Raw genomic sequence first — 14,681 nt, 5'->3', positions numbered from 1 at the left:
ACCGGGTAAATTAAGGCTATATACAGTCCTGTTCTTCTGTCTTGCTTTAGTCGACACAGATCATTAATAAAAGCGATTGAGGATTGTTAAAAATCTTCCAGCCTTTCTTGAGAGGCTGCAGCCTAGGAAGAGGCTGCGTTTCCCCAGTCCACGACAAAGCCACCCGGTCTTAGAGGAGGGAAAAATGATAATTAAAAAAAAAAAAAAAAAGGCAGAAGAGTCGAAAAGGTCTCAGATAGCCTCCAAGGCTCCCATCCCACCGCGCGTAAATATGAGCCTGTTGCGGGCACGATCATTCGTCTCCTTAAAAAGCCTGTAAACTTTATATGACACAATATCTAATAGTAATTTATTGGGGAGATATTGTAAATTCGAACTGTTTTAGTTAATAAAGGAGCTAATTAATGAGAATCCGTCTCGCTTTTGCAGCTGGTAGAGGGCCCCGAAGTGCCGCCGGGGGAGGGGTGCATTTTTGGGGCAAAACCATCGCCTATCGATTATTTTATGCTAAATATGACATTTTAGGGTGTCTCGCATTTCTCAAGCCAGCGCTGGGAGCCGTTGCCTTTTTTTTTTTTTTTTTAATAAAATGCTTTATGGGATTTTTTATGATTTTTTATGATTGGGGGGTGAAGAGGGGCCGGGGGGGGGGGGAGAAAAGGCGTAAAAAGGCGGAACTTGCTGTTGTGTTTTGTCTCGGCTGCCAGGGGAGGGGAGGGCCCCCCCTCCCTCCCAGCGCAATTTGGGGCTCACGTGACCCCCCCGGACCAATGGGGCCGAGCCGTCGGTTTAACTATGTTTAATGTCAGATAGCAATAAAGTAGAAGCTTTCGGTCAGGCCCGCGGAAATGGGCGAGCACAACCTCCTTAATCCCGGCTTTGTGGGACCTCTGGTGAACATCCACACGGGAGACACCTTCTACTTCCCCAATTTCCGAGCCTCCGGAGGGCAGCTGCCCGGGCTGCCGTCCCTCTCCTACCCCCGCCGGGACAACGTCTGCTCCCTGCCCTGGGCATCCTCGGAGCCCTGCAACGGGTACCCGCAGCCCTACCTGAGCAGCCCCGTCTCCATTAACCCTTCATTCGGCAGAGCCTGCGACCTCGCCCGGGTGGAGGAAAGCAAATGCTACTACCGGGAAACCTGCTCCGACACGGCCGGGCTCAAGCGGGAGGAGAGGGGCAGGGACAGTGCCTTGCTGCCCCTCGAAGCCGGCCTCCCCAATGGCATGGGGGGCAATTTCAGCAAATATGACTATCCGGCCGCCGAGGCAGTGCCCCACGACCCTCCGTCGTGCCAGTCCTTGGAGTCAGACTCCAGCTCGTCCTTGCTCAATGAAGGGAATAAAGGCACGGCCGGCGAAGCGGGGGGCTTGGTGTCCCCCCTGAACCAAGGCAGCACTTTAGGCACCGGTGGTAAGACCCGGGAGGGCGTCGGGGGGGCGGTTTGCTTGGAAACTTGCCGGCTTGGGGCTGCTTCGTGGTGTAATTCATGGGCTCAGCGATGGGAAGCGGCGTGCCTATGTGTGCTGAGACCACTAGGGGTAGCACCGAAATCCCTAATGTTTTATTAGGTGGTGCTTCTTTTAAAAGAAAAGGCTATAAACATGTAAATATCCCATAAAAAAAAGAGAGAGAGAGAGAGAGAGAGGCAGAGGGAGATAGTGATTGCGCATCCCTCCTCGACCGACGGCGCGGACGGTTGGCAGAGCGTCGAGGCGCTTTTTGGGGACTTCGCAGAGGTGTGTCTACACGAGGCAAGGAGGGGGAGGAAGAGGAAAAGGGGGGGGGAAGCTTAAAAAAAAAAAAAAAAAAAAAAACCGCAGCCTTCAACGCTGCCATTTGGACGCAGGTCTCCCGGCTCTTCCCCCTGCCGCAGGGACTGGAGCGGCGGCGGACACCCCCAGATCCCGGGGGGTGTCCCCAGCCTTGTCGCCCGCTTGGTGCCCGTCTTTCGCTCCGTGCCCCGGTTATAACGCTCCCCGCCTTTCCCTTCCCCTGCCTCCCACGCATCGCCCGTGGCTCTGGGAGGGAGCTGCGAGCATCCCTGGGCACCTCTGGCCACCGCCAGGACGGGGACAGAGGGGACACTGGGACAGAAGGGAGGTGCGGAGAGGAGTCCTGAGGGTGTCCCTTCTTTTTTATTTTTATTTTTATTTTTATTTTTTTTAAGAGTTTCTCTTTTTTTCTTGCAAAATGCTCAACTCTGCCTCTCGCTCCCCCCTTTGCCAGGTGCTCCTTGGTACCCGATGCACACACGGTCCCGGAAAAAGCGAAAACCCTATTCCAAGCTGCAGCTGGCAGAGCTGGAGGGGGAGTTTATGGTCAATGAATTCATTACTCGCCAAAGAAGGAGGGAGCTCTCAGACCGATTAAACCTGAGCGACCAGCAGGTGAAGATCTGGTTCCAGAATCGGCGCATGAAAAAGAAAAGACTCCTCCTGAGAGAGCAAGCCCTTTCTTTCTTTTAAAGTTTTAAAAGCGTCCGTGTTGGGTAAAAAAAAAAAAAAAAAAAAAAAAAAAAATTACATAGACTTTCTAGCGTTCACCCGAGCTCCAGGGACTTTACCTGACCACTCTTCACCCCCCCACACACCCCTCCCCGCCCAGAAATAAATGAATAAAGAGATAATATTAATAAATAACCAGTTTCCCTTAAAATACGAAGCCCGGCAGCCAGCACGTAGAGTACAAGAACATGCGCCTCCTCCGCTGCGACTGCGGGGGGAGAGACCGAGCGACTGCGGCTGGCGAGAGGCAGCCCCGGCGGCCGGGCTGCTGCTTCCAGAGATGCTCGGCGTGCTGAAGGGGAGGTTTTCAGTGCGACTTCAGCCGCCGGTCATTTGCCAGCAGCGCAGGTAGGGTTTCCGTGCATCGCCGGGAGCCGTCGGGGGCCGTCGGGGCCGCTGCTCCCCGCTCCCCGCTCGGCTTCGGAGGCGGCGAGAGCGGGGCGAGGGCGAGGAGAGCGAAATCCGCACCTCTTGGGGCTGCTTCGGGGCTTCGTGCGAAGCGGGGAGGGGAAAATAGGAAAAAAAAAAAAAAAGAAAAGGGGGGGGAATAAGGATGTGGATGGGGTACGTCGTCTTAAAGCACCAGACCCCCATCCGCATGGAGGATGTTTGGTTTTTTTTTTTTCAGTGCACGGTGTTACCCAGATGTGTGTGGGGTCAGTATAAAAGGAAGGTTTGCGGCTAGGCTCAAGCAATATCTTTAGGAAAAGGCGAGAGACAAAGACTGTGTATATATCCGGTGTATATGGTATATAGCTATATAATATATGAGGTACGTGTATCACACTGTGTCCCTATAGATTTGACGGGGGTGGCTGTGCCCAGGCTTTGGTGCAGGCAGCGGTGGTGGTGTCCCCAATGCCAGACTGTCACAAGAAGTAAAATGCACACACGCACCTCTAGCAAACCCTTCCAGGAAAATCTGAATTCCCCTCCACGTTAAACTGAGCCTTTCGGAGATTTTTGCTCTCTGAAATCACAGCCAAGTGAGTTCTCTGCACTAGCCCCAAATTATATTCGTGTGTCCCCCCCCAAAAAAAAATGACATTTCTTTGGAACAGCTCTGCTGACGGAGTATTTATGCTGTTTTGCTGTGTTTATTGATGACAATGTAGGAAAAGAGGTAGAAAAAAATCCTCATTTTTTGTACCCTCCGGTGATGACAGCCTGTTGGAGTCTGGCTGAGCGAGCTGCATCTCTGTCCTTGAGATGGCTCGAAAGACGAGCTTTGCCATTTGGGTGCTGTTTTCCCAATAAAGGGAAAAAAAAAAAAGAGAGAGAGAGAGAGAGAGAATGAGAGAATGAGACTGCGGTTTCTTTTAAGGAAGTATGTCTTATTCAGCTATAGGGAAAAGATAACCCTGCCTTCCTTCCCCAGCTGCCCATCAGGTTAAAAACCTACACGATTCTAGAAAGGGCAATGCTTGCTTTACCTCCCTAAAAAGTCACTCTAGCTGCAAATAGAGCCAGCCCCATCGTTAAGAAGAGGTCTTAGAGTTTGGGGTCACGGGGTGTTTGTCGGCTCCCTAAAGCCCCGTCTGGCTTTTTTCCCTCCCAGGGCAGTAGAGGGGGGCCTGGTAGGATGCGACGTGTTTTGTTTGTACGTGTGCTCGGGTTTCCTGGAGAAAAAACACCAATTTTCGCTATTCCCCGTCAGGTGTGTTGTGAAGGCACTTTTAGGTGGTCGGCGGAGGCGAAGCAGCGAGGGCAGGAAGGGGGAGCAGCAGATTTAGGGCCGTGAGGAGCTTTGCCTGCATGGGAAATTTTAATTCAGTCTAAAAAGGAAAAATGGGAATTTTTAATTCAGGTTAAAAGGGGAGAAGGGGGCCACGGTGCTGCAGCCCGCTGCTTTGCCACGCCGTGCTTTGCTCCATTCGTTTTATATCGGAGGGGGGATTAATTTTATGGCAAAGCAGCGTTTTCTGGGAAGTCTGGATGCTCACCACGTGCTCTCGCTTCCCCGCGTTCATGGTCATGACCAGCAGCGGCGAGGAATGCTTTTATTTACGAGCTGCAAAGGATGGAGCCGGCTCCTTCACAATCCCTCCCTGGGCTGCAAGGAGCCTTTCTTTCAGCTGCATTTCCCTTCCCAGGGCAGGAGGATCCCGCAGCCCCCGCCGCTCTCCTCCTTCCTCCCTCACCCCTTCCCCGGCTGCTTCCCCTTCTACCCACCTCCCCCTTACTATTTTTTATTTTTATTTTTATTATTTTTGCAACCCGGGAAATGTCACAGCTTTATTTCCTCCCAGTTGCTTTTTGCAAGGACAGATCCCCCCAGCTCCTTCTTCAAAGCCAGGAGCCTCCTTTGCTCCTCTGTCTCCTTTGCCTCCCTGTCTCCTTTGCCCCTCGCATCCCTGCACACCTTCCACACAAAAGAGGGCATCGCCCCTCGCAACGTTGTGCAATAAGCCTAGGATGTGTTTTATATGGATATATCTATGTATGCTCCAGCTCAACCATGTGCAATTAAAGGAGGAAGGCAAGGGGGAAGAATTCAATGTTTGGGGGGTGTTGTGGTTTTGGGGTGGAAAGGGGGTGTTTTGGGGTCGGCTGGCTCTGCAGAGGGTGATTGCGGGCTGTGCGGTGTCGTGGGGACACAAGAAGCCTCGGGATCTTGTAATTCCACAGAAAGGGAGTGAATCCACACAGGTTTTACTTAACCAACCTCCCAGTCGCTCTGCAACGAGACACCGGTTGGGATAGGGCTTGTATTTGGAGGAAGGTAGAAATTAGGGTGAGTTACGGTGAAATGTCAGAAATGCTGTGTTGGATTTCAATACCGACGACTTAAAAAACAAATCAATCCGTTTCGTTATTCTTCACCCACCGAGGGTCACTTCTATCTCGCCCATACCCACCGCCCTCCCCAGCACAAAGGACAAGACACCGGCAGCACCCCCGAGACCCCCAGGGTCATCCCTCGCCAACCGTGCGCTGCGAAAATTCCGAGGAATATGAAATTATATGCAATATTCTCTTCCAGACTGCTTTAAGAATGTGACTCGGTGGGATTTCTGTTTGGTCTGTGTTTGTTCTCCGTGTCCGTGGTACCGTTTTTCTGCTTGTATCCCCTAGTCTAGTTTATTGAGGTTGTTAATATGCATCCTTCACCGTATTGTTCATATGTAATGTTTCTTACCTCAAGCTATTATATGTAGGGTCTATGCAAATGTCTGTTATAGCACGTTCTGGCTTTATATAGTCATGTAAAAAGTTGCTTCTCAATAATAATAATTAAAAAATAATGTATTATTATGTGATTTCTTGATAATAAATAAAATTGCCCAAACATCTACTTGGTGATTTACTGCTTACTATTTAAAATTAGTATTAACTAGCAAGGTTAATAAAAGAGTAACAAAAAATATATTGGCCAGCCTTGCCTTCTGTGGCTTGTAGATCATCTTTTCGTAAAAAAATAATTAAATGAATGTGTAAAATGCGTTGTAAAAGGAGAGAAATATCACTTGCTGCGTCGCTCTAAATATAATTAGAAAAATCCTGGGGAAACAAGAAGCATAAGTTAATCTCAAAATTGTTGGTTTAATGAGAGTATACTCGTGTGCATAGCATTAATTGGAAACAAAACTCAACAAAGATGCGTTTTTTTTTTTTTTTTTCTTTGAAGATGATCGGAGCTGCTTGGATGTTGGCTAATTGCGAATCTTTTGTCTCCGGTGGAAGGTACAGGGGTCTCTACCTCTATAGGAAGCAGCCCACTGCCCAAGGGGCTCATACAGTCGCTATGTACATATGGGAAATGCTGTATGGATGGGTATAGAAACAGGAACCAGAGGAATGTCAAAGATATCCTGGGTATGACTTTAAGATGGGAATGAGATCTGAAGGCGCAGCTCTTAAATTGGAAATATATTGGAATGGGTTTAGGTTCGGGCGTGTTGATGCTTATTGTTATGGTTATGGTTATTAGGACGAGCGTTATTGCAATTCTTCGGAGTAAATTCGCAACAAATTCATCTAACAAGAGAAAAAATAACCCCGGCAGGCCAATTTAAATAAATTAGATTACGATTTCCTCGATCTCTCTCCAAGCGGATATATATATGTAATGGTTTCCCTGTTATTTTCCTTTCGAGGAGACACCATACACTTCTTAAAGGCAGGAGCCATACATTAGGTAAAAAGCTTTTAGAGGATCGATAAAGGGTTTTTATTAAAGAAATGCCAAAGGAGTCTATGGCGATTTAACTGACGCCTTCCCCACTCCCGGCCGCATCCAGCCCCAAGCCCAGTAATGGGGCAGCTCAGCCCACCCTACAGACTGGGCACACTGGGAGCCACTGGTCTGAGCCTTAGCATGGGAAAGCTGAAATTAGTTTTTTCTCCGGAAAACACGCGATCAGCACCAATTCGTGCATTTTTCCCCAATTCCTCACGGAGAGCGTTAGGATTCCGCAAACCAGGGTACACTTGGGGTCTTGCACGGTGATGAAAAGGTTCACCCAGACCTGAGCAAATTTTTTTTTCTTTTCCCCAGGAGTTGCTCGGTTTGGAGAGGAAAGGAGGAAGGTAAATATTCCTATAGGAATGGGCTACACTTTTGCCATCTTCAAACTTTCCCCAAACGCATTTTAGGAGCGATAGAATGCTTGGGACAAACAGAAACACTGCTTGGAGAAATCGGCAGGGCTTGTGATTTCTGCAGAGTTTTCTGTAAAAAATTACTTTTTTGTTGCAGTCGTTGATTTATTTATATATATATATTATTATTATTTCTTAAACACGAGTAAATACACTTCCCCTCTGTTTCTCCTACCCCAGTCATGTGTGTACACATATATCGTACAAACAAACTCCAGCCAGACCTTTGCACACTTTATTTTCTTATTTCTATAGAGTAATAAGTGTCTCCCTGCGCCAATGTGCCAGGAAAATGGGCACCAGGAGGAATTATGCCTAACAGGTCTGAATGGCGTAGGGTGACATAAATTGTATGTATTGTAAGTCGGTTCACCTTGAACAGGAATAGTTGGATTTCAAAGACATTCAAACACTCACCAAAATAGATAAAACTTATTTATTACCAGCGAGCGGATAGAACAAATTGTTGCTTCGCCATAAAATCAGTATTATTTCTGGGCTGGTTTCTTTTATTCAGCAGCGTATTTCATTGCTCCGGCTTTAAAATGAATTCGTTAGCGAGGGAAGAAAACCCTCGTCTCTTTAATTGCGAGGAATATTTCTACCGTTAATGACAAAGACCGAGGTGCTATTTCACAACCACTGCAAAATCGTAGAAAATATTAATGCGGGCAGGTCAATTTTAGGGAATTATTCATGCTTCAGTAATTTCAGCCTATACTCAATATGGGAAAGATAATGTACAAACTAGGAATACAAAAGGATATTTTTTTCGCTCAGCCGGGAGATATGTTCTTGACACCTTTGTGCCGGAGAAATGTGCAATTTCTATGAACTTACGCGAAACCTCTGCAAAACACCCAGGAAAAACCCGACGCGAATTAGCGCTGAGCTCATTTCAAAGACCATTAAAGACCAGAGCCGCTTTAAGCAAAGTTTAATCACCAGCAACGCCGAAAATTCAAGGCGGCCGGTCAAAAATCCTTTTCCTCCCGCTCTCAGTTTTCTCGCAATCCCCTTTTTGAGGATGAAACCGGGGCTTTTTGCACCTAGGGGTGCAAAATACGCAGAATTAGAAGTGCGGGAGAAAACAACCCCAGCTCCGCTGCTGGCACCCAGGTTAGCGGTTTGGCTTGGAGGGGAGGGACCTGCCAATTTTAATTTTTAAAGTTTTTGTCCTGCAATACGCCAAAAATAAATAAATAAGGAAAAAAGCAATCAAAGGCGTAGTCTACAGAGCAGCGAGCACTATAGGCTGTGGGTGCTTATAGGTGTCCCAGGGTGTGCAGGGGCTTTGTGCGCTCTCAGCCCCTCGGACCTGGCCAAAAAGGAGCTGCACAAAGAGGTGGAAGAAGTGTGAGTGCCGCCGGGGGGTGGCTGGGCTGGGGGGCACCTTTCCTTGCCGGGGGGGCCCTTTCCTCGCCGGGCATTGCCATGGGGGGGGCCGCGGCAGGGGCTGGGGGCGGGTGGCGATGCACCCAGGCCATAGGGAAGGGGCACTCGGGGCCACCACATTGGCGAAAATTCGGATTTGGGCTCCAGGCCAGCATCTGAGGGATGCCTGTGTCCGTGCGTGGAAATATTTGGCATTCCCGCCTCACCCCCCCCCGGCCCAAACTCCCAAATAACAGACAAAAGCAAAGCACCTCCTCGCAGCTGCATTTTACAGTACTGCAGCTTAAAGTATTAAAGCAATTAACAATAAATATAATAATTCCCATTAAACGGAGAAGAATGACTGGACTTCCTTCTCTCAGTCTGTGTGTGGCTGAGGCTCCGTCCTTTGGCTAATTCCGTGATATATTAACTGTTTGGTTTCCTCCCCCGTGCTATTATAGGCGCTGTTTTCAGTCCCTTGCCCCCCTTATCATTAATGTGCCAGTGCGTTATTGCCGAAGAATGCCTTGGTTTGATTCCGAGTGCGGGTTCATAAATATAAAATAAACACAGAGTGGGAATAATTAGCAGCATTTATCAGCATATGGCCACCCACCCCACTTTGAAACCTTCCAGACCCTGCGAGAGGAAAATGAAGTACATTGCAAGTAATTAGTTTTAAGCAAATCATTTCAAATGGAAACTTATAGGTAAAGCCTAATGAAGTGCAGAGGGGGAAAAAAAAAGCCTCTTTTTTATTGCTTGGTAGGTAGCAAGTAGACACAGCAATATTTTACTGTTGAGAGAATAAATTAATTAATATATCTGTAGCTAGCAACTACAATGGCTCCATGGATGACTGCATTTAAAGGAGATATATGTATCCAGTCTCATTGGTGTTGTTAACAAGAGTGATAATAAAGATGAAAAGGATAAGAAAGATAAAAAGATCAGTGGGCTTGTACTCCTTACTGCGGCTAAATTGCGTGGATTTTCTAATGACTGCGTCTTGTTGACTCTCTGCAAACTCCTCTTTTTTTTCTTTCTTTTTACAGTCAGACTTCATTAAGTGACTTTATTTTCATTTTGCTCAAATAGGAAATAAACATGTGCGTCCCTCGCCCCCCAATAAATCTCATACTAACTATCCTTCCCTTCGGCTTGAGGGGAGGGGGTCTCTCCCTTACCCACACTTTGGGTACAAAAATGACGGATTTTGAAAATGAAGTATTTTACCCGCTTTTGTCAGACTGGGAATCTAAATGCATTTTTTTTTAAATGTGCCTTCGTGGTTCGAGGAAAATGCAGAAACCTTACATCCCCCTCAGTCTGAATAAATCACATTTAGCCCGTGTTTTAGTCTAGCTGGAATGTGAGAGCATGTGCCTCAAATCCGCGTTAAAATCTACCTGTAATTTTTTAAGAGAGTTTGTGCTTTAATTTTAGACATGGGTTAGCAAAACACTGCCACAGAGAACATATAAACCATCAGGATATCTCATTATAAAAACGTTTGCCAAAATTAATTTTTTCACCGGGAAAGCATATTAATATTCATATTTGCAGCCAGTACACTCCTGTGCCTCTCAAACCTACATATTGGGTGGAGAAGTGTCGATAATTACATAGAGTGTGGAAATTCATTTTAGTTTTATGATTAACCAGTAAACTCTTATGAGGTGATACGAGACGCTGCTAAAGGAGAAAGCATTTAAAAAATTAGGTATGGAAAAGTACAGTTGGAGACCCAAGGTAGCAATGAGGAATGTCGGGCAGACTTCAGGTCCAGTAAAATGAAGGAAGAAAGAAAGAAAGAAAGAAAGAAAAGACCATACAGATTACCTCAAATCAAAATATCTTAAGCTAGAAATAATAGAAAATATGATATTTTAATGGGAGTTGTGGGCCAGGGCTTTTTTCTTGGGTGGAAAATAAATCCCGTGGGGTTTTGCAGTGATCTGCGAGACTAAATATGGGGGGGTAGTGGGGAAGGGGGGTTGTATATGACCCCTCCGGGCCTCTATGTGGGAATATATTGCAAGGCGAGCGGAGGACCGAGCAACTCATTGCACCCACCGGGACCCGCTGCCCATCCAGGGGGCCACACCAAACTCTTATTTAGTTTTTTTAGCAAGTTTTGCTCCTTCTGGGGGGCTGCCTGCCAGGGCAGAGGGACCACAGGGTTTTTCCATCGGGGTCCCCCCACCCCCAAGGGGCTTTTTCCATCTCATTCACCCCAATCCCCCCCCCGTTTCCAATTGCACCTTCCAGTCGGAGCCCAAACACTGACTTTATGGGTATTTAAAACAACCATCTTCATCTGTAATTGTGGATGAAGAGTATTTATTGCTTCGGTGAATAACTAGATATATAATTATCTCTTTATAGAGAGACTGTGAAATAAAGCATCTGTCTCCCCCCGCACGCCCAGGCACACACAAAGGCAGGCGAACAGGGACAAAGTTACACATCTGCACAACTACTTCATTTTTTCCCCAAAAGTGCATTTATTAAAGACCGAGGACCTTCTCTTCCAACTTTAAAAAATCATCGGGACCCATGTATGTATTTTTTTTTCCCGGATGGAGATAAAGAAAATACTTATTTGCGAAGAGGAACCGCGCTGGTTGCCGCATTTCTGCGCTGACCTTTTAATTTAGTTTTATTTTATTTTTTCTTGGGGAAAAAATGCAGGGAATTTGGGGTGGCTCTTGTCTATCTGTGGGAAAAAAAAAAGAGGAGGGGGAGTTGGGGAAAAATGCGCTGCGGGGTTGTAGGGCCATCAGGGTGAGGACGGGGTGGTAGTGGGGATGGGGAGGCAGTGGGGTTTAAGGGGATTTCTGGGGGAAAAAAGGAGACGAAAGGGTCCGAGCGACCACAATGGAGATTTGCTTTTAGGCAGCGGACAAAACTTGGCTTCACCCCTCTCCCTCCGAAGGATCGATTCCCCATGGCTTGGGAGGACAGCAGTATCCCTGCTCCCAGCCTCCCCACCTATTATTTTATTTTATTTTATTTTATTTTATTTTATTTTATTTTATTTTATTTTATTTTATTTTATTTTATTTTATTTTATTTTATTTTATTTTATTTTATTTTATTTTATTTTATTTTATTTTATTTTATTTTATTTTATTTTATTTTAATGTTATTTTTTCCCACTTCCGCGGCCGCGGAGCGCTGCCGGGCGGCGGCGGCGGCGCTGCCGGCGGGAGGAGCCGCCGGGGCTGCCCGTCTGGGTGGGCGGGGGCCGGCCTCGCAAAGTGAAGGTCAAGTTAAGGCTCCAGCCTCCCTTCCGCGGCCGTCCGCGCCGCTCCGCCGCAATGCCATTGCCGCCCACCTGCCCGCTTATTTTTATTTTTATTTTTTTTTACCCCCCCCTCCCCCAGGGTTTTCCCCCCCCTTCTCCGTGGGGGGAGAGAGGCGAACCAAGTGCGTCGGGGGGGCTTGAAATAGCCAAAAGGATGGGGTGGGGGCGGTTTTACCGAGCCTTTTTCGTCCCGATTCCTGATTTTTTTTTCTTCCATTCTCCCCCCAGTTGGACTTCAAACAAGGTTTCCCCCCCCTCCTTTTTTTTTTTTTTTTTTTTTTTTTTTCCCCTCTCTTCCCAGCAAGATGCAAACACGTCTGCCGTGGAGGAAATTAAACGTCATAAAGAAAAGCCCAATTAAGGTTTAATGTCTGAACATTACCATTTCCTCCAGAAAACAATGAAGTTCACTCGGTAAGGAGAGAGAGGCAGAAAGAAAGAAAAGGGGGGTGGGGGGGGGAGAGGGGCAGAAATTTTCGTTTCAAAGAGGGAAAAAATGGGCAGAGAAGCGTAATCGTGGAATAAAAGGAGCGGGGAGCGGGAGTGAAGCGGGTGGGGGAGAAATTTGGGGGTTGGCTCGGAGAGGGGTCGGACTGAATGAAATACCGGGGGTTTCAATGGGTTTTGAAGCTGGTTTCTGCCTGTTTTTGAAACCTGGAAGGGCCTGGGCAGGGGTAAATGAGAAATAAGATATTTGAGCAGCCAAGGGGGTGGTAATGGGGGGGGGTCGGGATGCTGGGGGGGGGATAAAATCCCTGCGTGGCTTTTTACCTCTTGCCTCGCAGTAAGGCGTGCTGCTCTTCCCCTGTCTCCCTTCCTCCTCCGGCTTCATCCGGAGCTGGTTTCACCGCGAGCCTCCAAAAAAGCCAAACTGGGGAGGGGGCACCTATTAAAAAAATAAAAATAATAATAAAGAGAGGGAGAAGGCGACCAAGTGCACCCGCAACGGCAAAAGCTCCCAATCCCAACGCTCTTGGGCCTTGGGAAAATGGCAAAAAGAGGAAAAACCTTGGCCGGGAGGGTACTTTCTCCAGGTCTGTGGTTGTGTCTTTGCACCCCCCGACCCCCCCGATTCCCCCCTGGCCCCTCTCCCACCGCTGCGGGCAACGGGGCGAGCTGCAGCCTGGCTCAGGGGGGAAACCAGAGACACTTGGGGCTTACTCCGCTAGTTGGGGGACTCTGCTCTTTTTTCTCCTCCACCAGGCCAGGCTCGGGTGGGGGGCAGAGGGGGTGAAGCCCTTCCCGCCCCCCCCCCCCCCCATGAGTCCTGAGAAGCCTCCTGGTCCTGCTAGGGAGCTCGTCTGCCAACCCCAAAATAGCAGAAGAGAAAGGGTCCTTGTTCTTTGTTTTCTCCTCGCGGCGAGGAAATAGCAAAAAACGCTCCCCCTCTTTTTCAGCCTCTGCCCTAGACGCTACTCAAAGGGCAAAAGAAAAATTGTGCTGGACAGCCAGCGCTGGGATGGATGGAAGGCGAAAATCTGCGGTCAGTGTAATGGAGAAGACTATTTTCCATATACACGCGGTCATTTAATCTGAATAGATAAATATGTAATTATTTAGACAAATCTATGCTATACGGAATAGAAATCCAGGGAAATATTCAACCGGAATATATACATGTGTGTAACATAGCAATGAATGAAGATCTATGTGTATTTGTGTGTGCATTGCTACAAAACTTGGTATTTCTGCACAGAGTTGCCCATGCAGCCGTAGACTAATAATTTTCTAATGAATAGGTGAGAAAAAGAAAGAAAGAGGGAGAAAGAGAGAGAGAAAGAGAGAGAGAGAAAGAACAAGAAAATTTTAGGAAGCGACCAGACGAAGAGAATAGATAGGATTTCGAGACTCTGACTGCTCTCAATGCACAGGGTACATCAAAGCCCAGTACCTTATTAAATGAGAACTCCGGCCACATTAATTTCTATATACGCTTATTTCAGATGAATGTGGCAATAACAAAACACTCAAACCCTCGTCCCCGTGAGGAAAAAGATGTGGATATCATTTCTGATAAGCAGGGGACTTTGGGGAGCCGCGATGCTGGCGCAGGGCATGGAGTGAAGCAACTTTTTTTAGAGATTTTGTACCCTGACCCCTCTGCTTCTCCGACTGCAAATAAGATATAGATGTGCTTTTGCACGCGTGGATGTATTTTATAGGGAAAGGGACGCGTGAGCACCGGGAAAGGCAGGTGGCTCCATAGGTAGGTGGAGAGGGATGGGCATTTCCCACCGCTTTACCTTGCTTTCTTCTGCCGGCAGCATTTATCTTCTGCAACCGAGATCTGCCTTTGGAAAACGTCGCCCCGCGGAGCAACTGAAGGATTTTGCTTCATGTTATTCTGATTAATGCGGGTATGGAAGAGAGAGCCCAGCGCCGCCGCGCCCGCAATTGCGAACTATTGAAGTTGATCCCCGGGAACTGTTGAGATTCCCCTTTGATCAATGGTTGTCTGAGGGAAATACATCTAGGTGCCAGTAGCTGTGGAAAATATTAAAAAATAATAATAATAAAAAGGGGATGCGGGAGCCAAGGCATTAAAGTGCACTACTTGGAACTGATTTCCTGGGTATTTAAGGATTAAATAGCACGCATGCAAACGTGTGTGCGGTTTTAATAAGGCTGGGTGGGATTAGCCGCCCACCTTCTATTCCGAACTTTGCATTTCGGGGCTATTTTGCTAATAAACGGGCTACCCAACAAAAAACACATTTTCCCCGCCACAATTTCCGACTTTTTACACACTTTTGCACGTTTTAGTGTCACTGCTAAAGTTATCAAGAGGGAATGTCTGGCGAATAAAGGATTTTTTTTTTTTGCAAGGTTTGGGTGTGTTTTATATGTCTTCCTTTGTGTTTAAATGAGTATGTTTAGAGATTTGG

General features: G+C 47.4%; 1 protein-coding gene across 1 annotated transcript; it reads left to right on the top strand.

Moving 5' to 3' along the window:
* The first annotated feature begins 661 nt into the window (after nucleotides 1-661).
* HOXC12 (homeobox C12) lies at nucleotides 662-3,531 on the top strand. The gene is made up of 2 exons (XM_080570588.1): nucleotides 662-1,413; nucleotides 2,230-3,531. Exons 1-2 carry the CDS (start codon nucleotides 849-851, stop codon nucleotides 2,466-2,468), a joined length of 804 nt encoding a protein of 267 aa, XP_080426714.1. The 5' UTR covers nucleotides 662-848; the 3' UTR covers nucleotides 2,469-3,531.
* The last annotated feature ends 11,150 nt before the right edge of the window (nucleotides 3,532-14,681 follow it).

Source organism: Anser brachyrhynchus, assembly GCF_964034855.1.
Source record: "Anser brachyrhynchus genome assembly, chromosome: 29".
Classification (NCBI taxonomy): Eukaryota; Metazoa; Chordata; class Aves; order Anseriformes; family Anatidae; genus Anser; species Anser brachyrhynchus.
Note: the sequence above shows the minus strand (reverse complement) of the source record. Positions and strands in the feature narration are given on the sequence as shown.

Bases quoted from the DNA above. Each gene is read 5' to 3' on its own strand.
- HOXC12 (XM_080570588.1), top strand. From the start codon at position 849: ATGGGCGAGCACAACCTCCTTAATCCCGGCTTTGTGGGACCTCTGGTG. The intron at 1,414-2,229 runs GTAAGACCCGGG...CCCCTTTGCCAG, and splicing joins CAGCACTTTAGGCACCGGTG to GTGCTCCTTGGTACCCGATG.